The sequence below is a fragment of the Exophiala bonariae genome (genome assembly GCF_035927105.1).
Source record: "Exophiala bonariae strain CCFEE 5792 chromosome Unknown scaffold_4, whole genome shotgun sequence".
Taxonomy (NCBI): Eukaryota; Fungi; Ascomycota; class Eurotiomycetes; order Chaetothyriales; family Herpotrichiellaceae; genus Exophiala; species Exophiala bonariae.
Window position 1 is genome coordinate 1,034,185 of NW_027042479.1, and position 23,621 is coordinate 1,057,805.

Genomic DNA, 23,621 nt, shown 5'->3' on the forward strand with positions numbered 1-23,621 from the left:
TGTCGAAAATCCAATTGCAATCCAAACAGCCGACCTGGACGGTCTTGACTTCAGTCACCAATGTTGTACAGCGACGAATTGTGTGATGAAAGGCCACCACACCGAATCTGATGGAATACATATAACTGACATATTTATAAGCGAAGCAACGCTCTGAGCAGGACGTTGACTTATACGAACAGCACGAGTGGCGATAGGGTTTTGGATTGCTGGTGCTTGAGGAGTCGTTATTGAGCCACGATTGCGAGGGTCAATGACATGTCTTCGACGAAACTGTTATTGATGCAGACGTGTAATATGATGACTTGATTAGTGCACAAATTATGACAATGACATACTCGTTTAGCTCAACTTTAGTCGCTTTTCTGATGACTGTGTGCTTTTTCCTAATATAAGTAGCTAGGTAACCTTGGAGGTGTGGACAATAGTCTGAACATAGAGAGTCGCACGTGTATGGCAATCGCTTTCATCATCCCACCATCAAGTCAAGTGTATAGTAGCGAAAGACTTGAACCTCATGATAACACTTTTATTGTCATTGGATGGAAAAAGTTCAGGACTTTCGGAGGTCGCCGCCATTCAACGCCTGCTGGCTCAACCATCTCTCGTTCTACCTGAATAATGAGAATACAAGTTCTCTGTCTCTCCTAACGGCACTTATTGCACTGTATTGATCAGCAATCTGTTATGGGATCAATCAACAATGGCGGAGGGGCTATTCAGCTTCCCGTCATCGACGTCTCAAACTTCGGCGCGGAAGTTGGAAAGCAAATGCTGGATGCTGCCACCAATTTCGGTTTCCTCTACATCAGCACCACTGGAACTGGATTCACAGAGGAGTTGGTCAATCGACATTTCCAACTTTCTCAAAAACTCTTCGCACTGCCCGATGCAGAAAAGGAGGCGTATCGTATTGACCATTCCAATCAAGGTTGGGTCGGGATGCAAGCTGAGATCCTCGATCCCAAATCACAGCGAACAGGAGATTTCAAGCAAGGTTTCAACATGGGTGAATTCCGGGATGGAAAGCCTCAGAAGCCTCTGCCTTCTGTGTTGGAAGAACGCCTAGAAGACCTTGCCAAGTTCGAGGCGAAGTGTCAGCAGCTCTGCGGTCGCATACTGGACCTGCTCGCACTCGGGCTGGAAGTCGAGGAACCAGGGTTTTTCTCCTCACGACATACTCAACCAAGTGGCTGTACGGTCCGACTATTGCACTATCCGGCGATCCCAGATGAGAGCGACTACCAGCCCGAGGTCGATATCCGTGCAGGTGCACACTCGGACTACGGCAGCATTACGCTCCTTTTCCAGAGGCCGTGTCAACCAGGGCTCGAGATCCGCACGTCAGATAACACCTGGGCACCTGTCCCTGTCATCCCAGACGGATACACAGTGTCAACTACATTCCCACCCATCCTGGTGAATATCGGCGACCTACTATCATACTGGACGAACGGGATGCTAAAAAGTACAGTCCATCGAGTTGTGTTCCCACGTGATGCAAAGCGTGGGGGCGAGGATAGGTATTCAATTGTCTATTTCTGCCATCCTGGCGACGATACGCAATTGGTGCCTGTCCCAAGTCGGCTTGTGGCCGAGCATACCTTGGACGAAGGTGCTCAAGTCGGGCACGGTGGTGGAGCGACGTCGGAAAGAGCCATCACGGCTCAAGAGCATTTGCTGAATAGATTGCAGGCAACATATGAGTTCAGAGGCAGCTCAGCGAGCGGAGGTGGTGTCAAAGTTTGAGTCGGTACTAGTAGACACTGGCTCTATCAAAATTCAAATAGCTGTGGTTGTCAAATTTTTGCTTTTCGTTTGGCTTAGACCTCGCTCATCACGTTTGCACCACAAAGAAGATCCAAATTGTGGTTCAATGGGAATCTTACTGCGAGCACTGGTGAAAATACACGAGTGGAAACGGAATTTGAAGTAAATGATTGGTTTGAGCGAGCAAAGAAGAAAAAAAGAAATGGTCCAAGTAAGGATCGATTCACCACCCACAGCCTCGCGAGATATTTGAACTCCGCAAATTTCAGCCTTGTGATCAGACGATAAGAGACCAATAGAGACGAGTTTACTGGGGTGCAAGAGGGCACCGAAGCTTAATTATAGTGGCAAGTGGGCATCACCTTTAGGCTTTAACCACGGGTCAAGGCATCCAAGGAGCCACCAGTGTCAAGTGTAATTGGCGCTGCTACTGCCCGCCTGCAGTCGCTTCCCCTGCATCTCCATCTCCAGACAAAAGTTTCGGCTTCTTTTGTTTTGGGATCTGCTGGAACCCACTTTGGTCTTTCCCCCAAACTGCTCCAAATCGCTTTGACTGCAGTGCGTGTAGTTGTTAACTTGTCACTCTCACTTTTAATCAACTGTCCACATCGATACATTCTCTTCTGTTCCTTTCCATGCTCTGTCTTTTCCTCAGCCTTGGCCCCCTCAACTCGACTCAAAACTACCATGTCAGGTACGACCAGCGCAACCCACAAAGCGATGAAGCTTGATCCACTGACAACTTGTGACAGTCCAGAAGTTCGACCAATGGGCCAGTAAGCATGTCGACTTCTGCCATCTCCAATCCTTGAAGGATGCTGTCATTGGCGTCGACGCTTCCTATTACCTCGACCTGCGCCTGAACGGCAACAATGAAGAACCTCTCAAGCATGCTCTCGGTGGCATTCCCTTCTGTTTTAAGAAAACCGTCGAAGACGACATTGGCCTCCTGCGCCAACACGGAATCACCCTGATCTTCGTCTTCAATGGGTTGGACTACGTCAACAAGAGCCGTCCGGACTCTCTGTCGACCGAAAGTCGACGGGTTCAAGATGAGGCGTGGCATCACTATCTCAGTGGTGACAGCAAGCGAACAGTCACGGACTTTGGAAAAGCCAAATATCCAATTGATATCATGACTCGTCCGCTTCAAAAGATTCTCATTGAGAACAAAGTTCAATTTCTGGTCGCACCCTATAGTGCGACTGCGCAGGTTTGTGATCTCGTGCTCTTGGTGGGACCTGAAGCTGACCAACGGTCTAGCTGTCATATCTACTCAAGCTACCTGAACAATACATCGACGCAGTCATGGGCAACACGGAGGCATTCCTCTTCGGTATTGACAGAGTGGTCACCGACATCAATCTCAATAAGGCAACTCTGAGCCTCCTGACCCGTCAAGCATGTGAGGATTTGCTCAAGGTGAACGGAGACGCACTGCGAGATGCCCAACTGATTCTCGGTACCTCATACACACCCACTTTCCCTCCACTCGAGGGCCTTGGACCTGGCAAATCTACGAGTATTGTCGATGCGATCGCATTGTTGAACACCGCAAACAAGAACGTCATACAACTCTGCAACTTCCACCGGGAGCACCCTCAAGTGCAGACCCTCAAGTACGCTGATCGATACAAGAAAGCGATCATGACCATTAGACATCACGTTGTCATTGAAAAAAATGGTGCCGTTGCGCCATTAAACTTTAACACTGCTCCTGGTGATGTCCATGAATTTATTGGACAGCGACTACCAGAAGAATTATTCTTCTATATGTCAAAGGGACTGCTGGGTGCGCAAGTTCCAAACTGGCTTACGTCGGGTGAAATTGTTCTTTCGCTTCCCGGAGGCGTGTTGGATTCAGAGCCGTATCGGCGATTGGTAATAGAATTACTCAATCCCCTTCGTACGGAGGCTCTGAAGATATCAGCCGAGTCTCTCAATTATTACTACCAGTCCAGAGTTGTCAAGGTCGACCCATGGGTCCCACAGGACACGAGCAACCTGACGATTGAAATCAAAAATAGCCCTGCCATCAAGACTCGATTGGCGCCTTGGAAAGTCCGGGGTACAGATATTCAGACCGTGCTAAGCAAGCCCAGTGTAAGTCGCAAGATCTGTTCGCCATTCGCTACGTGCTCACAGTGTGACAGCATACCTCCTTTTTCCTACCGTGCTTGCAGTCTCTCAAGGACGCCTCATTTGCGCAAAAGACGATTACGAAAGAACGAGTGAAGCACCCTGCGCTGACAACACCAGACGAGATTGTTGTTGATGCAACCTTCAGATTTCTACACGTGCGCGGTTATGTTGATGACAACCACAAGCTCACTACTTGGGGTAAGGCTCTGGAAGCTGCACTTGCCGTGACAGACGAAGAAACGACTGTGGTGGGGGTCGAAATGCTGCGACTTGGCCTGTTTACTGGCAACTTCGCAACCGGGACTCCAGTTGCTAGAAGTGGTAAATTGTTCTCCGATAGTGCTTTGAGTCATCGACTAATGCATCAGTAGACAAGGATTATCCACGCAAAGTGTACACGAATCTTATCTCTAAAACCGCATGCTTGGGTCGGATCCGGCATAAGCCAATGGGCTTTGTTGGCCCTCTTGATCGCCAGTTGTTGACCTTCGCGTGGAAGATCACAGCTGTGCGGAGATCTGTTCGGGATTTACTGGAAACCGTCACAACCAGCATGTTCCTGAATGGGGATGTTGAGCGTGAGAGGGACGACTGGACTTTATTGGTTTCAAAGTGGGTGGCTCAACTCGTGCGCCTGAATGTGCTGACCAAATCGTTAGATTGCCTTTCGCTGGCGACAATGGATCAGGTCTTGGAATTGCCGTCAAGACATATCTGGATGCTGTCAACGAAGAAGGCGAGATTACAGATGCCCTGAAGACAAGTATCAAGCAACAGGAAGGGAAGTACAACTGGTTTGGCCAGCTCAAAGGAGGAGGCCACTTGACCAAGAGTTTGGAACAAGCATGGAAACTTTGGGATGCGGTATGCCAAATTGTGACGCTAATCACCGAGTAGGGCTGACTTCTCTAGGTCTATGCTGCGAGTCAAGTGCCAGGCACCGAGGTGAAAGAAGCCAAGCTGTTCTCCGACGCAAATGAATGGCTCTCGCACCGACGTTGAGATGGCCATTTACCCTCGAACCAATGGCAGCCTATGCCACTATCCAAAGACACAAGAGGCAGGGGTGGATGCCTTGAATCATGCTGTCAGCGGCCTGGGTTTAAAGAAGCCAAAGTTTTGACATTGGCCACGCGTTCTCAGATTTGAGGAGGTGGTGATCGTTGACCTGGGTGGAAAACAGCTGACGGGACTGGAAATCTACGAAGAAGACCGTGGTACATTTGGCCACCCATGACGGTACATGGAATGAGTCCAGAAGCTCAATCGCGGGGATCGTAGTATCGATAGGAAATGGTGATGAGTGGATGCTCTGACACCAGATGACCAACACAGTCGGAAAGATACAGTCGAGTTATGGCAGATCGGCTCGGGTATTCACGGGCACAGTAGTTCTAGGACGTGAACTGCAGGGCATACCTGCAAGGCTGGATCACCAGTTGAAACCGAAGCCTTAAGCTTAGTGGGAGCTTTCTTAGAGGTGTTTTCTGGTGGCTTGTTTCCTCGGGACCCTGGCAGGTTGGACATGCCCCTTTCGGGTGTGCCAGGCTGAACGGTTAACGCCTATCGCGTGATGGTGAGCCTACCGAACAAATCTTAACCTTACGTGTACTCAAGTGCGGATCTTCATTGTCTTCCTTTGAACCTTGAACACTTCCCTCCAAACTACCCGGCTCCCATCTCCGTTGGCCACTATCTGTAGGGCACGAGCATTGACACACCAAGAAACAAGGCACGAGTCAGCGAGACCAAACTTTGTCAGTAGTGCCTGTGCCACCTTCCCACTGGCGCACTCCCGATAGAAATGTCGTGCGTGCCGACCGGGCACGCCTGTGATCATGGCCGGCGATCGCTTTGCTCCCCATCAACACCACGACTCCCTGGCACACGACCAGTTTGAGATGGACGACACGAGCATCTCTCACACCTCCTCAATTCAAAGACTCGCCAGCAACAATGACAACGAAGACCCCATTCCGTCGAAAAAGTCGGGGGTCAAGGGTGTCGCGCGACACACCCTGGGGCTCCTCCTCCTTCTCTGTGTCGTTTTTCTCTGGACAACGTCCAATTTTTTGGGCAGTGTATGACTCCTCCTCTGCTATGGTCTGATTCCCGCGTTGACAATTATGTGTGCAGAGCATTTTCGCCGACAAATCTTATGCGAAACCTTTCTTCCTGACATATCTCAATACATCCATGTTCATGCTGGCCATGATACCTACATTACTACGTTCGGCATACCGACAACATAAACGAGGAACACCGTACAGCACATTACGATCGAATCTATCGCGGAATAAAGGATATAGACCGCTGGCCGGAACCACCGGTGAAGAGTCAGAGTCGCAGGCCTTCATACACAAATCTCCCACCACAGATCACGATGCGAACGGGAATACCAAGAACCTGGGCATCATAGCGACCGCCCGTCTCTCCCTTGCCTTTTGTTTCCTATGGTTTCTCGCAAACTACTTTGCCATGGCCTGTTTGCAGTATACCACCGTCGCTTCCACCACTATCCTTACTTCCACCTCGAGTTTTTGGACACTACTCATCGGAGCCGTCACTGGCGTGGAGCGTTTCACCTGGCGCAAGTTTTTCGGCGTTATGGGTTCCTTCATCGGCATTATCCTGATTTCCAGCGTTGATTTTTCGACCAGTCCAGAGTCTTCCGATCCGCCTCCCAGTAGTGACAATACCCTTAGTCTACTTCGGAGGGCGATTGACAGTTTTCCAGACAAGACATCAGGGGAACTGGCCCTCGGTGACGGGCTCGCGCTCTTCTCCGCCGTTATATACGGCATTTACAGCATCGCTCTGAAGAAGATGACCATCAAAGCATTGCCACGACAATTGAACATGCCTCTATTCTTCGGCCTCGTGGGAACTTTCAACATCTTCTTACTAAGCCCTCTTTTCCCCATTCTTCATTACACCGGCATCGAACCCTTTCAGCCACCACCCTCGGCGCACATCTGGATGGTCCTTCTCGTCAATAGCGTGAGCAGTTTATTGAGTGACATCTGCTGGGCATATGCGATGGTTCTGACAAGTCCACTGGTGGTCACCGTGGGACTGAGTTTGACCATTCCGCTGAGTCTGGTGGGTGAAATGGTTCTGCAAGGGCGGTACGAGGGTTGGATATACTGGGTTGGCGCCGGGATTGTGGTGGGCAGTTTCTTGTTTGTGGACCATGAGGAACGAGAGGACGAAAACCAGGAAGCGAGGCATCCGTCTTACACCGACAGTTATGCTGCCACGGACGGACTTCTACCCCAACGCGACGTTACAGATCGAGCTAGACATTCCAGCTCACAAGATTCAATTATTGAGGAAGACTCGCTGGTAGCCCGGCACGACGCAACGCCAGTACAGGCCGGACGATCCTCGACGGCAGAGAGGCCGGGGCACATTCGCAGAAGATCTTCCGGTGTCATGGAGACCCTATCTGCTCAAGCTGGACTACAAAACAGCGTTCCTTCGGCTCCACGGAGGAGTCAGGAGAACCATGGAGTTGAACATGATCTGTTGGATAATACGGATGATGACAGATAGACTGCCCATGTGATATAGACGATTAATTTGTCTCGCATTCTGAGGTAAATAGCTGGATATATACATGTATATTACCTAGGTAGGGATATAGTATCCCCCCGAACCGAGTTTCGTCCACTGCCATGCCGGTTAGGAAAGGGAGCCAGGCCGCTCAACTCAGGCACGTACAATAGGATATTGAGAACGTCGAATCACTTGAGGTGCGTCCTGACGTTATCACAGGGAGTTCTCACTTGACATCGGGCCTACCTAATTTGTATATGCTCATTCTCTGGAGACAGAACCTTACTCTCTTCCTCAGCTTTTATCACCCTGTCAGGCTAAAAAGAAGCCTCACCCATGGCACCATCAAAGTAAAACAGGTGAAGACAACGAATAGTTTCCAAGAGTCTGATAAAACTCATGAGCGGTTCGTATCTTCCATGTGTACGGTACCCCCGGAGTGTCACTGATCTGGACGCTTCCAGATGTCCGAGGGATATCAGGACCAACACAGTAACGACAGACATTGACAGAAACCCCAGGAATAGGTCTGCAATGTTGTGGGTCTCCTGCACCCGTCTCGTGGCAAAGGCTCCGAGGCGATGTGCTGGAAGAACTTGGAGGCCATAAATGAGAACTCTTGTGGTGTATTTCGACTGCTTGGGGCGTGAGACTCCTTCGGTTTTGCTGACACTCCTATGTCCCGAACGTTCGTCTTTACAGGGCGTAACTCGAGCTTCGGGAATTTCGGCGGTTGGATCAATTTCATCCGCAGGGTCTCTCTGCTCTGTGACAATATCCGCACAGCCCAGCTGAATCAAGTCGTACTCTATGGATGATGTACCTCCTATGTCTGAAGCTTCGCTTTCTTTTGTAGCTGCAGGGTCATCTGGCGCCAGCGTAAAGCTTTCAACAAGATCCTGCATCTAGAAGTGGCAGACAAGGGCAAGAATGAATATTAGGAGGGGATAGATGGCGAAAATCCATACAGGGGGATTCCGAGAGTCATCGAGCCAGTCGGGCACGCCCACTGCTTGTGGTCTGTGGTCTTAAGCTAGATGTATTCGACTGCCTTGATTAATGTGTCTCAGGAAATTCGGGAATTCAGAGTAACCATGAAAGTAGGAATTGTTGTTCTTGAACCTCGCCGATTTGTGTCCCAAATGGTGGAAGGTTGGGACAGGACGGGGGACGATTGCTGTAGCTTGATGTTCCAACTACGCGAGAGCTATTTGGCTGGCAAAGCCACGGCGATACGCCCGAGCAGCCTTATTAAACGCTTGAGAGGGAGCCGTAAGCGCCCAGGCTGTATTTTCTTTGCTACTTCAACCATCCTGGAGGGAGTGGAGGAGGGGAGCGATTCGACATTTGTCCGCTAACGGGAGAGCAAAGCGGTGGTTTATTTGTCAGCGTACGAACTATAGGGTCATAGTTGGGCGAGTATATGAATACTGAGATATATACATGACATGAATGGCTGACTTGTGAAAGCTGCAAGTATCTTGGTATAGAAGGGTTGGCGTGAACATTGTGTCGATGTAAATATTCTCGCATTTGCGAACCACTGATAATCAAGATGTACTGGCAAAAGACGCATGCAACGGAATCGCGCGACACTGAGATATGATATGATACCTAGCCTATAGCAAGTTATACGGAGCTAATCCGCAAGGCCCAAATCCCGCATCGTTGGCGTCCCATCCCTCCAAGGTCTGGGCTCGCCCATGCCAGGCATCTCAAAGCCGTCGGGCAGACGGATCTTTGGGAAGCCCTCTGTCTTCCACGTGTAGATCTCGCCGGGCTCTTCATGCTCGAACGCGCCGGGCATGGGCTGTTGCTTCTCATCATCGTCTCCGTCGGACTGTCGCTTCACCAGCCATTTGCTGCGGATCTCGTGTGCGCGGTCCTCGTCTTTCAGGACGAGCGCCCCGCTGTGCCAGCCTGCTGCGGCGATGGCGATAGGGAAGTAGACGCCGAGATGGGCGTAGTCGCCTCCTTGGTCGGGTTTGTGGTCTGTGGATTTGGATTTTGGGTCGGACGTGTTGGTGCTGGTGCTGGTGAGTGAGGGTGGGCCTTCGTCCCAGTGCCGGCCTTCCTGCTCGATCCATTCGCTAAACGCAGCTTGTTTGGCCGGATCGTTGTCGAAGATTGTACGTGCGGATTGTCCGTCAACGTTGAGGTGTGATTCGTTTAGTTGTTCCTCGAGCCAGTTCAACCAGTCCTTACGTTCGGGCTCAAACCAGATCTGTCGTCCGCGAAGGTTGGAGATTGGGAGGAGATCCGCGTCGCTTCTGGGATTCGGGTGTTCACGACGCAGGCCTCGGAAGCGGCCGCCGGATAGGGGTTGAGAGAGACCCAACGAACCACATTGCTGTGAGTCTCTACCGTAGGACGTGATTCTTCCATCGGCATGGAGGGCGTGGTAGTGGTAGTCTCCATATGCGAGTGCAATGACGCTTGTGTGCTGGAGAGCGGGGACATCTTGTGGTCGGCTGGCCAGGACTTCTGTCAAGCCGGCCCAGTCGTCTGAGTTTAGCTGACGGCTAGGATGCTGACGAATCGTATTGAAGCATTTCTTGAGGTAGTTGACATCGCCGGCTAGAACCTCTCCGGTCGCGGTGAACACTCCAAATCTCTGGAATTGACCGTGAACATCCTTCAATTCACGGCCTTCTGCACTGTACCCAGGGACTTCGAAGGGTGGGTGGGAAGGCTCAGTCTGATCTGGATTGTCAGTGCCCAATTGACAGGCATACAGTTTAGAATCACTGGTGATGTAAAGGATAAATTCCTCAAGGACAATATGTTTCAGGACCTCGAAGGTGCCGGAGTCAGCATGTTTGCGAGCTGTCCCTGGGATCACCTTTTCCTTCACGTGAATTCCATCAAGCTCTACAGCTGAGTGGTCGTTCTGGACTGGAGTCCAGTATACGATACCTACTTGAGGAACGTAGGCCGAACTTTCATTCCAGCCCGCCGCCACTCTAGCAGGTCTTCCACCAAAATCGCGGCCATTTCGAGAGAACACTTTAAGGCCCTTAGCGTTGACTCTGTCCCAAGAAACAATTTCGCCATCGTCGGTTAGGGCGAGAATGTGACGTCGTCCGGACGAAAAGTGATGAAGAGCCGACGTGCTCTGAGTTAAGTACTCAAGCTTTTCGAAAGACTGAGCAGCCCTTCCACGATTGACACCATCGAGAGAGTCAACAGAGCCTACCGTATATAGCTTGCCGGCGGAACTGAGAATAGTGGTTGACCAACCTCCACATTGGAGATCAGCAATGATACCGACCTCGTCAGGAACATGAACTTCGGTGGGCCAGGCTGAGCTTGTCCGCATAAAGACTTCTCGTGGTCTCGGCGGAACTCGCTGAACTGGGCGAGGGCGGCTGCCAACAAAAGGGGCAACATGAGGAGTAGGCCGGGAAGGATGAGGAGCTGGCAGGAATACCGAGGGTATAACGCCAGGAGTGGGTCGAGGAGGGTGGTGGGGAAGAGGAAGAGGTCGAGTGAATGGAGAGGCTCTTCCAGGCCCCAGGTTGCCCTTGACACCTTGACCCCAGGTGTACAGCTGAGTCTGGGTTTTGAGTCGCTTGTACAACCAGTACCAGCGAGGCCCGTCGGCAGCAAGTAAAGGGCTGATGGGTAGGCGAAATGTCCCTGAGGCGTTTGATCTCCAGTAAAGAGGATCTTGTCTGTATCTCTGGTAAACAGCCTTTTGAGTACGACAAAAAGCCAGATAATCTTCTGGTTGGAGATATGATAGAACGATGACGAGAACGTCGTCAGGGAAATCCAGGATCTCCATTTCAGGATCTATATCAATCCAGTGAGGTGTAGCAGCTAGGAGAATGGGGACTTAGGTATAGCAAAGTTGCAATGTGCTTTTAGTTGAACGGGGAGGACGTAGGGTAGAAGAAGTACGAGCGTGAGAAGCCAGAGATGCTTCTAACACTTGAACTGAGGCTGAGGGCTGGGCGAAGGATTCTGTGCCAGTACCTAAGTCACAAACAGGCTTGTCGTTCAAGTTGGGCTTGGAGTGCCAATCGGGTGACCCCCATCGTGCCATGTCAGTCTAAAGGCTGTCACTGTGCGGGCAGTCAAGGTGACGTCATGTCACGAGAATTCATAGGGGCTGCTTTAAAAGTCTTGGCAGCCTCAAAGGTGGCACTGCAAATGCTAGCATAACTACCTAGGTATCTAGACACCAGACTGCTGGTGATAGTGCCTAACGAGAGAGTGCGTGTAGGCCTTAAATCTATAATGGTTAGGGGGACATCTAGGGGTCCAAGTGGCATTTTGACAACATATTTCGTACGGTGACGCCTATTGCTAAATTACGTGCGGCGCGGCCAGACTTCTGGTTCTAGTGTGGGGTTTGCCAACAAACATCAGTCTTCAATTTATTCATCCTCCATCCCATTGAAACCACCACTATTACCATTACTCACACAGTGCCTGGCCCTCTGTAAGATCGCAGCGCACCAATCTTATTCTCTGCCTTTCCCTCTAAACCATCCGCTCCGCTCTCTACTATTCTTCTTCTCCATCTTTTCCAAATCCCATCACAATGTCGGACCCAACTCCCTCCGCCGATCAAACCGCTTCAGGCGACCTTAGACTTGCTCAAGATGAGACTCATCTAGTCCAAAACCCTCTGGGCAAACCCTCATCGGAGGCTCCTAACTCTTCCTCCACTGTCGCCGAGTCCGCCACCGCTGCTGCCAGCACGGTTGCCAGTTCCGCCACCACTGCCGCTGCTGGTGTCAAGGACTCTGTTTTCTCCATGTTCGGAGGCGGAGCAAAGAAGGAGAAGAAGGTCGAGGAAGAAGACGATGATGCCAAGAATGAACCCAGCGGCAGTAGTAAGGCCAAGAGAGAAGATGATGATGTAAGGCACAGTCAATGAATATTCCGAGAGAGTGGCTACTGACGATACTGGCAATGCAGGACAAGGCAGATGAGGAAGAAGCTGACGTCGAATTCGCACCTGTCGTACATCTCACCGAGAAGGTCGAGACCAAGACCAATGAAGAGGCAGAGGAACAAGTCTTCAAAATGCGCGCCAAATTATTCAAGTTCGACCGTGATTCACGAGAGTGGAAGGAGAGAGGCACTGGTGATGTTCGTCTACTCAAGCACAAAGAAAATGGTAAGACAAGATTGGTCATGCGACGAGACAAAACTCTCAAAGTCTGCGCCAACCACTATGGTACGTACTTGATGCAGTGCAATCACTCTGCCAGGATGTGCTGACTCTTCTCCGCAGTTACTCCAGACATGAAGCTCTCCCCCAACGTGGGCAGTGATCGAAGCTGGGTGTGGAATGTTGCAGCCGATGTCAGTGAGGGCGAGCCAGAAGCTCAGACACTTGCCATTCGTTTCGGCAACAGTGAAAGTAAGCAACCCCTGCTCGTCTAATCCAGGACAAGACATACTGATGAGCTTTAGATGCCAATCTGTTCAAAGAGGCTTTCATCAAGGCGCAACAAGAGAACGAAGCGTTGTTTGGCAAAGCATAAAGCGAGAACATGACTTGAGATGAAATGAATTTTGCAAACCCAACGCAAGCATAGAGATCAGTCTTGAATTGTCTGCTCCTATGTTTTGATTCGCACCTGACAGGTGAGCACACGACGACAATGACAGAAAGCGATTGCAAATCAGAGCCAGAAGACGCATTTGGTCATATGATGTCCGATAGTCTAGCCCATACCCCCAACTTTAGATAGAACTTGAAATGGACCCCGAGTCTCCAATTGACATTCTGAACCAGAGAAAGGTTTTTGTTTGTCCATTGACACATCTTGAACACTTTTCAACCCGTCAAGAGTCACAATGTTGCCCCGCCTCTCCCAGTGCGAATGGTTCGATGTTTCATACCCTCCTGGCTGTTGAGGTTCAAGTCGAAGAAGACGCTTGTGGTTGGAAGATAGATGTTCCTGGGACTAGACCAAATCAGGCTCTATAAAGATCGACGCCAAGACCGAACAGTCTAGTCGCGTCCGGCAAAGTTTCCCTGGATAGTCCCCGCAGTCACGACTCACGACTCAGTGCACGACTTCCTGGCTACTTACCTAACTGAGTACTTTCGCATTCGAGTTCGCAGTCTCACAGCCATCCTGACATCTCCAGACTCAAGATCCAAGCATCGGCGGCGAGTATCCTCATACCTCGTTCTCGCGTCCGCGTCCGCCTGTCACGCTAAATTCACATCTTCATTCACCCTGCTCTTCACCTTCACAGACTGGGACCCTGTACGTATCCGCGTTGCAGAATATTATTTAACCACCTCAACCCACCGCGCGACTTCCTCCTCATTTCCTTTTCTTTCCACCAATTCTACCACCTATATACATGCTCGGCGTCGCGAGTATCAACCACCATCAGCGCGTAGTTCAAGATTCTCACTCCTTCTGGGCATAGATCTACTTTCCCCGACCAAACTTCCCGCAAGTTGCGACCTCGCGACTTCACCGATCTTGCCTTTTCTTCCCTCGGCACTTTCATCACTATTGACAAGACCACCCCTCGTCGCGCATCATGCCGGACGTAAGTACTCCATCACTTGTACCGTCTTGGTGCAACTTCTCTTCTGACATCCTTGCTAGGTCAAACGATCCATCAAGATCATTACCGAACAAAAAGTCATGTAGGTTGACCTCCAACAGATCTTGTCCCAACAACGCTTCCGACCAGACCAGCTATTTCCTCTCTGGTCTCTCTGCAACACTGCCCCCCTTTGTCACCGCACGCAAGTCACTCAACTCATCTGATGTGTCATCTACAGTCCCGGTGCCGATAGTGGTGTAGAAGGGTTTCCTCTTCGTCACTGGTCGATGAGAATCGTCTTGCTCCATGCAGACACAAAGCAAGAGATTGACGCAGATGTCTTTGACAGCGTCCTATACCACCTCCATGAGTCCTTCGGAGCAAAGGCGAAGCAGAGTATGTCCTGCATCTCAGTTCATTTGACCCGCCTCTCTAACTGGCCCATTCAGCATTCAAGAAGCCCCCCTTCCGCGTCTCAGAGGATGGTTGGGGTGAGTTTGAATTGACCGCAGATCTCAAGGATCTGTCTGGAAAAACCCACTCAATCGTCCATGACTTGAACTTTACTCAACCTCGCTATGAAACAAAGCATATCATCAACTTCAAAAATCCAAAGGGCACTCTCCTAGAGGCTCTCCGGAACTCAGGTCCCATCCCTGGTGAAACTGCAGCAAACGGTGCCGATGCCTCTAGCAAAAAACGAGCCAGCGAGGTTGGTGCTGGTGGCACTCAGAAGAAAAAGAAAGGTGGTGATGGCAAAGCTGTTGACATGGACAAATTGGCAGAGGGCCTACAGAAGCTTGGTGAGGATGATCTGTTGCAAGTCGTCCAGATGGTGCACGACAACAAGAGCGAAGAGTCCTGGATGCGCAATGATGTCGAGCGTAAGTGCAAAATTGATTTCGCGCCCTCTTCGATGCTCTACATGCTAACAGCGATTGCTCTTACAGAGGGTGAGTTCCATGTCGATCTATACACCCTCCCAGAAAATCTCATCAAGATGCTCTGGGATTTTACTGCCGAGAAGAATGCCATTTCTGCATCTGCATGATCCCAAATCAGACTCACTGATCACATTTTTGTCATCTTGACAATTTTGGGGGTCGTCTTCTGATTCGGCAATCTTTCGTCCAGGGAAAACGGAGCACAGAATTTTGTACCATTATTTACCATGGCCCGGAGCGTCTACTTGTTTTGACTTTCGTCATGATCATGTATTCTCATGCCCAAGGCTAGGCCATTTCGAATGCTTTGCATTTCAGCCTTTGCACGCTGCCCATTTCTCACCCGCCAATTGAATGTTGCAAAGCTCAGGAGCATCGGACACATGCACTTGGAATTTCATCCAAGCACCTTCATGGAGGCTCGAATCTTGTTTTTGACGCGTGAGGTTTACGAATCTGTTCACTGCGCGAGGTTGACCAGGGGTATATGCGCAACATGACGGTCATTTTGCTCGACCATGCGGAGCAGTGGTCACGTGATAACATGAGACCATGCCTTGATGGAAGGAAAGGAAGGGACAAAAACCAAAGACGAGTGAAGGATAGGCAAGCTGGAACTCGTTCAGAGCAAGATGTGCCATAGAGAAAGAAAGATACCCTACACCCAGACAGAAGGAAAATAGCCCCTTTTGCCATATTGTCAACACATGGGATCGGCTTAGATTTCTATGATGTGGCTCGCCATGGCAGGAACCGGTTCTTTTCCTGAAGATACCACGAATGGAAATCTAAACAGCGAGCGATAATTCTGCAGCCTGCCACTGTGAAATCGTCCTAACAGATTGGTTTGCATTCCTCCTTAGGCGCTAGAGTTAACAGTGTAGATCTACATGTCTTCCTCGACGTGCCTCCACGCACTTCCCGATCTGCAGCGAGGCCGAAGCGGCCAATCGCTCAATCCATAAGAGGAGTCTCTTCTATTTGAAACAGCGACCTCCCGCAAGGGAAGAGTCATGACAAATGACGGCTGACAGGCGGTTGTCGAGTTCCTAACCCCCTTTCACCCAATGATACAAACGGAGTTCGATTCACTACGAATGAAAAACGCTGACGTATGAACGCGCATCTAGATGCGGATGCCCATGCTCGGATGCAGATACATGTGCCACGCATTGGTCTCTGGTGCTTTGCCATCAACCGACCCACCTTCAGCAGTCAGGTGAGGAGGAACAGCTCGAGAGAAGATATTCCCCCTCCCCCAAATCCAATCCCGAGAGGGCCCGGCGCGGTTCGCCTCATGAAACAACCCCGTGTGGAGGATGGGGTGAGGGAGAACGCGTTGTCATCTTCGCTGGAACGGAGGATGGGGGGAAAGGGAGGGAAAGGGAGAGAGAACTGGAATCATGGAAGCTTCGCTGACGGCCGGCAGATGCAGATGAAGTAGGTAGCTTTCCTGCTACAAGGTTGTTCCCTATTATGAGCTTATGAGCTGTGGATTGACATGGGGCCTGAGTGTTGTTGCTTGTGCAAGTAGTTGGGGCTGTGGGACCACCTCAACGCTGACTGTACTGTTCAGTTCAGAAGGTGATCTGAAGAGGAACGCCATAGACTAGTGGACCATGCGGCACGAGGAAAGTAATGAGCTATGCTGTGTCATGGGTGACGGGTGATATCATATAGATTTTCATCTGGAGCAAGTGGGATTTAATATGTCCCCATCTCTGTCTAGGAGTAGCTAGCAGCTAGTAGTCTGTACAGCTAGGATCTTACTGCTGATATCGCAGGTCATCATCAAGCCTTTGTGTTCAAGTTTACCTAGTCAGGTATGTGTGGTCTGGTATTGACGTGCCATACCAAGCTTGTCTTCACCCATGATCGCAATGCGAGTGTGCAAACAGCGCTGCTTCTCAAATCAAAATCTTTGCCTATCCCAAAGGGATGACGCATAACCACCCAGCACAGCACCTCCATGTGCTCTCTTCCGCGGTTTGTCCAGGTGCTCTCCAACGACGATAGTTTTTTATCATGCAGATTGTAGTGCATATGTTACAAGCTCTGAGAGAGCCAGAGCAAGTCCAAATGATCAGCATATGTGATCGTCCAAATATCGAATATCCATTAACCCAAACCATAGGTGGTGTGTACAAGTTAAGCCCCTGGGGGCATTCGACAATATTGCGAGAGATCTCGGCGTAGAGTTGAGATTTGTCTCGTCTTGTGGTTGAGTCCAATTCCAGTGTCGGAATCGTCGTATTAAACTCTTAAAAGAAATGAACGTTCACAACAGTCTCAGTTTTGCAGATAATCCGACCAGAACAGCGAGGGATAATGCTCGGAAATCATCGGTTGGGCGAATTGGAATGGTTGTGGGTCGTTCAAATGTGCGCATAGTAATGCAAACGACGGAACATGGTTGACAGTATCCAATCTGTCCAAGGACTCGTTCTTTCCGCAATGTGTTATTCAAGTCATTTCGAATACCGTATTTATCTCAGTACTCGATTTCTAGAAGGGGGGAAGTTAGCCTTCATCGCTGTTGCAACGAGGAAGAAACTTACTGCATGAGAACGCCTTCCAGACCCTCGGCTTTTGCACCAGATATTGTGGCAATAACATCGCCACCTTTGTAGGCCAGAACGGCTGGGATGTCCACAGACTCCATCTCAGCAACCTCGTGGTGTAGGCGTACAAAGCGTGTGGTCGGGTACTTGCAAGCTAGTACACCAAGCTCTTCTTCGACCAGATCACTGGCAGTAGAGGTCGGATCATGAATCATGACAACTACTACCGTATCGTCTGCGACCTTCTCGATGGCGTCCAGGTAACCGTTGGCGTCTACCTCAAGAAACGTACCCCAGCTACGCTGGCTGGGCCATTGCTTCCGTTGAGGTTGTGATTGTTGAGAGGCTAGCTCTTGTAGACGGTTTGCCCGCCACGCTCTCATGAATTCCGAGTCTGTTTCATCGTCTGATAGGGCTAGGCTCTCATTGTCAGAAGAGACCGACTTCGGGGAACCAGAAAGCGTCTTCCTCTTGTCTGACTTGGAAGTACCTGTTGGGCCTATGTTAGAGGTGAGGTTGCTTGCGAAGCTTGCGAGCCGTTGGCGGAATGTGGTCTGCTTCGCTCGGGCAAAGGATTGAGCATCTGCAATGACACCTTTTGGACCAGTGTTTGCGAAATGGGTTTGAGTTGGAAGATGATAGGTGGTTCTGGTAGCAGTAATGGTAGCCATGTTATCGTCGTCGTCGGTGCCTGGATCTGAATCTTGACGTTCAAAGGCTGGCTCAGTGGGATCTTCAGAAGAATGTCTTGAACTGTTATCGCGGTCTTCAGGGTGAGAAGTATGGTGATCGCGGTGAGAAAAGTAACGGTCAGCTTCTTCACGAGCGAGGTCGGCCATGATGTATCCGAAGGGTAGGGCGTTAACTTTCAAGTGCTCCGCGCTGGCTATGGTAGATGGAGTCACAGTTGGTCCAAGAGACAAAGATGACGCTCGGGTTCTTTGAGTTTGAGTGGACAGGACAGACAGGGCTAGTAGACTAGTGAATCTGTGACCTACAAATCGAGGACTAGTACGGGTGGTCTGGAGACGATGAATTGGGTGATGTCAAACTCGAAGTCAACCTGGTGACAAGGGCATGGCTGTTGCAGAATCACCGGGAGAAGGAAAAGATCAGCTGAGACACGCGATTCGACTGATGTTTGGTGATGTTGAATTGACACGTCTGTCGTAGTGGGAACCGAGGGGGAATAGCTTGAAACACGGTCCAGGGCAGATGCCGCACCAACAATGTGGATCTTGCCTTGAAGCCCAAGAGAAAGGGCTGAAAAGGCGGGAATTCGTATTGTCGATGACTCCAGATAGTTTGTGAGCGACTGGTTGTTTGATGGATGATGAGATGACACGTGGCTGTGGCTATGAATAAGAAGGGCTCGAGCTTGAGATTGACAGAATGAGAGGAGTGGGAGTGAAAGAACCGTTCAAGTTGGTCATCTTCGGTGCAGTGAGGCTGCATCTGCACCTGCAAAGGCGCTTGCATACGCCTATCAGGCACACCGGAAAATATTGGGAAGCCACCAATCGCTTCTCGATTTAGCTAAGGTGCGGGGGCTTCTAGGGGCAGCTGATTAACTGTTTAGGCCCTGTGGGCGTAGATCTCGGGCGTTTGGTTTCGGTGCCTTGCAAGGCTATCCATACTAAATCTACCTACCGAGCGCTCCGTATCTGCACTCCGTATGCCTGGGTACGGATACCTTGGAGAGTGATGATCTCGAGCAAACCAAGAATCGGAAGCTAAGAATTGTTATCCGTAGCCTCAGGTCGAGATTCAAGAGCCGGCACTGTCTCCGAACCGTGCCGTTTGAGCTCCTCTACGGAGTATTCGTACTCTGTTCTTCCTCTGCGCTTCCCACACCGGAACACGAATTTGGCAAGCCTTCGAACGCGCCCTCATGCGCATTCCAATTTCATCTTCCCCAAGTCCGTTGACAGTTTGCAGGTCAAAATCGAACCTGTCAGATGTGTTCTAGACGCGTGCCGCAGCTCCCGACCAAATCTCCGACACTTGTCAGTGTTGTCACTGCTTTGACTTGATACTCCGTAATTAATGTCCGGTTCCAACCTGTGGCTGCTTCTATACGAACGCCCACTCCGTGTCGAGTGGCCACAAAATACCACACCGCTAAGACGCTCGTTGCTCTCCTTCCAACCGATAGTAGTGGACACAGACGTGGACTCCGGCTACTAGTTATTTCGTACTCGTAGATGGCACAACGAAGGTTGACGCCAATTCAGCCCCATCATCTCCACCATGGCGAGAGCTCAATTTGGTCAAAACACTCGAGTCTGGACCACGTTCATCCAAGTTGTCAAGTTGTCAAGGACTTCGCTCCAAGTTTTGATGGTAACGTGGCACGTCAGACGTCATCACCTCCGTGGCTGTTCTTGCTTTTGATGGATTGGCAGACACTCAGGCTGGCAATTGTTTCGTTTCAAGTGTGGAGACCGCCCTTCGTGTTGGATGAAGCTGGTGGAACCATCTTCTAGTCTTCTAGAAGTTCCTTCGAAGCTCTCCCCAAGCTGTGTCTGACTACTAAGAATATCCACCAACTATCAGTACTCCATCTATCAACGACGGGTCCCCAGAGGAAGCGCTCTGGCAGTCTATCCATACGTGATCGAGAGTCCCATACCTTTGAACTAACAAGGGGCCAACCTCGCCTCGGGCTGGACATAGGACCTTGTTGAGTAGTCATACGAAGACTTGATCAAGTTGAGCCAGAGGGTCAGTGCTTTCCTGCCACAGAAATCAAGGCTTCAGAACTTCGCTATCTCTTGATTCGGCGGACTTTTGGGCTTGTTTCTAGTTCTTCTCCCAGCGCCCCAACCCGCATCTGCGAGAACATCGTCATCTTTGATCTTCCGTCCTTTCTTTTGCTGCACGACTGGCTTCGGTTCAATCTCCTTTGCTCCCTGCTTCGATCGTGTTCGTCTCGATTCCGCGAGCTTTTGTCGCAGAATGATGGCCTCCTCTGGGTCTTCGTAACCCAGCTGGGTCATCTGAGGAGTATCATCCTCCCTCTGAAAATCGCCTCGAACCATATCAGGGTCGTGCAGACCGAGTGCAAAAGATTTGATTCCTGACAACGTTGATTTTGCGCGCCCCATAAGACTGAATCCACTCTTCTCAGCACCACTTGCGCTCTCGGTGCTTTGCTTGCCCGGAGGCATGGAAGCAATCTCACTCCCGATGCCATCTGTGTTCATGCTGTCGACCGATCCTGCCCTCGAGATGCGGGTATTGGATGTGTTGGATAAGTTGCTCAGTGCGCGACCTATAAGTCTGCCTTTGGTTAAATTTTCATTACTTGCATTCGTAGTTGTATGCTTCTTCCGGTTCTGTTGATCTAGAAGCTCTCGAATGGCGCCGTTCAGATTGAGCACGCTCGTAGCCTTCTCAGTCATGTCCTCGGCAGGATAATCTTTGCCCTGGCAAGGATGATCTGTTGCTTTGCTCGTCTGCTGGTCAGAGTTTTGTTTGCAGTGGTTGTCATCATGCAGATGCTTCGTATCACTCTTGTCACCTTGACCGCGAGGCTTCTTGATCGGGGAGTTGGCATTGACCTCTTTTAAAGGCGGTTCTACCCACACGAAAGAATCTCCAAGTGCCTCCCGATTGGTCGAATTTGAGTTTTCTGATTTCATGGTATTCGAATCGTGATCAACCTGCTTCTCTGGTTCTTCTGTCGAGTCCCGATGGACGTATGTGAAGGAGCCATCTATTGCAGCATCTCCACTCAGTGACATATTGGAGCCTTTCTGCCGGGATGGCCGTACATCGGGGTGTTTGCCGTGAGGAGATTTCGTTTCGGACTTCAATGGTATCGTACTGACTTCAACATATGCGCCATCTGGCTTTGAACGATGGCTAGGTTTTGCCGCCTCCGTCTTCGCTGAAGAATTCGTGAATGGTTGCACGAGATATTTGTCTAAAGGTAGGTTTCGACTAGTCTCAAGCACTTGATAGAGCCATGACTCGGTAACGACAGGAATGTTGAAGTGTTTCGCTAGCCCAAGTTTCTGCTGATTGCTGCTTCCAGACTTACACAACAACATACCCACCGTGGGCGTCAAAATCTCGACATACTTTCCTCCAAGCAAGGTGACCATCTTCGAGGTATGTAGTGTCTCCAAGGCACCAAACCCTGTGGCATTGATTGTAAGCTTTGAAAAGTCCGGCATCAACGATTTCTCGATGATCTTTCCGAGCGGGTAGTCTTGAGGGTTGACGAATCTCTTCTGAAACATACACTGCTCTAACCATAGCTCAGAAACGGTCACAGCTGTTGGATTGGACGGGTGTATCGATGCCTGGCTGGTCTTTGCTATATCGTGGGGCAATAAGATCAACACGTCGTCATCATGGTCACCGTCACCCTCTGCTTGCTCATTCGTGATTGTTGCTCCATTCTCTAGCAAGATGTTGCGGACAATATTTTCCTTTTTCGTAGTTAGCTTTTCATTCTGAGCACGAAGTAGAATAGTGAACTTTACTTACTTTCTTACCCACGAAGCCACACATCTTGAGAGAGTGGCCACTAAAAAATCCAATCCTTGTGTTGTTGGTGATGTTACCCACCGAACGTGCCACAGCTTGGACCTGGTCTTCCTGTGCCGTCTCAATCGGAGTTACAGTCTTAGGCAAAGAGGACATAGACTTTGAAACTTTCAGTTGTCGCTGAGACTGGTGCTCGTCGTCCAGGCCAGGGCCTCCAACAATGTCTGTCCACAAATTCTCATTCTGACTTCCGAGTCTGGCACTCGCTGTCCTTCGTAGCTTTCGAGATGGCTCTCCCCCCACGACCGTCTCCCTAGGACGTTTGATCGCTTTAGGGGAAGGTCGAATATTCCGGTTCCACGCTCCACGGCCTTGTTCGGTCACTGGAATTGTGGGGTGGTACAGGCGTTCTTCCAGTTGCATGCCTCGTTCAAGGGTGTCTTTGTACCATTTTAAGCTGACGACTTTCTTCTGCCAGGTCATCCCGTATTCATATTTCTTCCCCTCTGGTTTCGCTGCAATGAGATGGGTTACATCTTTCGTCAGATCTCCGGTATACTCTCCCCCGTTCTCCACGACGTTCTTTTGCAACTGTGCTCTAAAGGCCAAATCCTCAAACCCCGTGATACATATTTTCAAACCGGTCAGTGTGGGCATACGGTACTCTTGGGCAAGCTGATCGAGGTTGATGGGATGGTCGTTCATCCAGAGCTCTCGTAGGGCGTCAATCCATTCTGGACGGAGGACTTTGATATCATCTCGCTCTCTGGCGACATAGCTGTACTTCAAGCTTTCAGTGCTTCCGACGATCAAATGGGTTGTCTGCGAGGTCAAATCAAGAGTGTGTTCTGCTCCCATCTGAATAGCAGCGTCCGCGTATTGAGTCTGTGTCCGAGTCAGTGCATCGGGAATTGAGGTTCTTGTGGGTATACTAACTCGCTGTTCTGGAGCGACGGAGGTAAAGCATAAAATGGCGCCGTGCAGTGGTCGTTCTGCAGAGGCTGGACAGCACAGTTAGCACAGGGAGACAAGCACAAAAGCAACCGCCTTTTCACACCTCGAATATTTGATATTGCCATGATGCATGTTGTGACGAGACAACAGGTCTGGCATATAAATACCTAATGAATGCAATAAGGCACCTACGATCAAGGCTTGGTAACTCAAACTGCTGACCAAAATCATCAGTACTTGACGGAAGTGGTTCAGTCGTGTGTGCGATCCCGACGCGTCGAGCGCGTCGTGGGGAAATCTCCAATTGTGGGGCATCATATGACGTACGTTGCTAGATATCGAACAATCATCTTGAAACCCAAGTCCATAACATCCTTCCATCTTCGATATCATACCACAGTACTCGACAAAGCTTCTACAGTGCCTTCAACTTGCGCGGGCATTTATCTAGGTAACATCCCAGCATCAAGTCATATACGAACAGAAGTACCGAGACACACTAATCTTAAACTTGCTCTCGAAGAGTCCACTTCAGTGTAATCACGTCAACCCCGCGATCATGATGGTTATGCCAGGCGATGTTGAGTTTTGACATTCTGTGTTTATCTGAAATTCGCCCTACCCTACCTATGGAAGACTTCCGTTTCTTCCGAGGAAGATCCAA

General features: G+C 50.2%; 9 protein-coding genes across 9 annotated transcripts; 5 read left to right on the forward strand and 4 right to left on the reverse strand.

The window, feature by feature from the left end:
• Positions 1-368: 368 nt before the first annotated feature.
• LTR84_009947 (uncharacterized protein) lies at positions 369-1,749 on the forward strand (the record flags this gene model as incomplete). The annotated part of the gene is made up of 2 exons (XM_064853485.1): positions 369-374; positions 679-1,749. 2 exons carry the CDS (start codon positions 369-371, stop codon positions 1,747-1,749), a joined length of 1,077 nt encoding a protein of 358 aa, XP_064709884.1.
• Positions 1,750-2,457: 708 nt separating this feature from the next.
• Positions 2,458-4,809, forward strand: LTR84_009948 (uncharacterized protein; the record flags this gene model as incomplete). Its single annotated transcript, XM_064853486.1, has 6 exons — positions 2,458-2,464; positions 2,523-2,983; positions 3,034-3,873; positions 3,924-4,233; positions 4,284-4,524; positions 4,572-4,809. 6 exons carry the CDS (start codon positions 2,458-2,460, stop codon positions 4,807-4,809), a joined length of 2,097 nt encoding a protein of 698 aa, XP_064709885.1.
• Positions 4,810-5,750: 941 nt separating this feature from the next.
• Positions 5,751-7,467, forward strand: LTR84_009949 (uncharacterized protein; the record flags this gene model as incomplete). The annotated part of the gene is made up of 2 exons (XM_064853487.1): positions 5,751-5,993; positions 6,049-7,467. The coding sequence occupies 2 exons, from the start codon at positions 5,751-5,753 to the stop codon at positions 7,465-7,467; spliced, it is 1,662 nt and encodes a 553-aa protein (XP_064709886.1).
• A 320-nt stretch (positions 7,468-7,787) lies between these two features.
• On the reverse strand, positions 7,788-8,375 carry LTR84_009950 (uncharacterized protein; the record flags this gene model as incomplete). The annotated part of the gene is made up of 1 exon (XM_064853488.1): positions 7,788-8,375. One exon carries the CDS (start codon positions 8,373-8,375, stop codon positions 7,788-7,790), a length of 588 nt encoding a protein of 195 aa, XP_064709887.1.
• A 734-nt stretch (positions 8,376-9,109) lies between these two features.
• LTR84_009951 (uncharacterized protein) lies at positions 9,110-11,257 on the reverse strand (the record flags this gene model as incomplete). The annotated part of the gene is made up of 1 exon (XM_064853489.1): positions 9,110-11,257. One exon carries the CDS (start codon positions 11,255-11,257, stop codon positions 9,110-9,112), a length of 2,148 nt encoding a protein of 715 aa, XP_064709888.1.
• Positions 11,258-12,019: 762 nt separating this feature from the next.
• Positions 12,020-12,971, forward strand: LTR84_009952 (uncharacterized protein; the record flags this gene model as incomplete). The annotated part of the gene is made up of 4 exons (XM_064853490.1): positions 12,020-12,340; positions 12,400-12,661; positions 12,719-12,847; positions 12,901-12,971. The coding sequence occupies 4 exons, from the start codon at positions 12,020-12,022 to the stop codon at positions 12,969-12,971; spliced, it is 783 nt and encodes a 260-aa protein (XP_064709889.1).
• Positions 12,972-13,992: 1,021 nt separating this feature from the next.
• On the forward strand, positions 13,993-15,052 carry LTR84_009953 (uncharacterized protein; the record flags this gene model as incomplete). Its single annotated transcript, XM_064853491.1, has 5 exons — positions 13,993-14,001; positions 14,061-14,101; positions 14,240-14,397; positions 14,451-14,885; positions 14,952-15,052. 5 exons carry the CDS (start codon positions 13,993-13,995, stop codon positions 15,050-15,052), a joined length of 744 nt encoding a protein of 247 aa, XP_064709890.1.
• A 2,447-nt stretch (positions 15,053-17,499) lies between these two features.
• Positions 17,500-18,345, reverse strand: LTR84_009954 (uncharacterized protein; the record flags this gene model as incomplete). The annotated part of the gene is made up of 1 exon (XM_064853492.1): positions 17,500-18,345. One exon carries the CDS (start codon positions 18,343-18,345, stop codon positions 17,500-17,502), a length of 846 nt encoding a protein of 281 aa, XP_064709891.1.
• Positions 18,346-20,262: 1,917 nt separating this feature from the next.
• LTR84_009955 (uncharacterized protein) lies at positions 20,263-23,082 on the reverse strand (the record flags this gene model as incomplete). Its single annotated transcript, XM_064853493.1, has 4 exons — positions 20,263-21,945; positions 22,004-22,888; positions 22,940-23,004; positions 23,061-23,082. 4 exons carry the CDS (start codon positions 23,080-23,082, stop codon positions 20,263-20,265), a joined length of 2,655 nt encoding a protein of 884 aa, XP_064709892.1.
• Between the last annotated feature and the right edge of the window lie 539 nt (positions 23,083-23,621).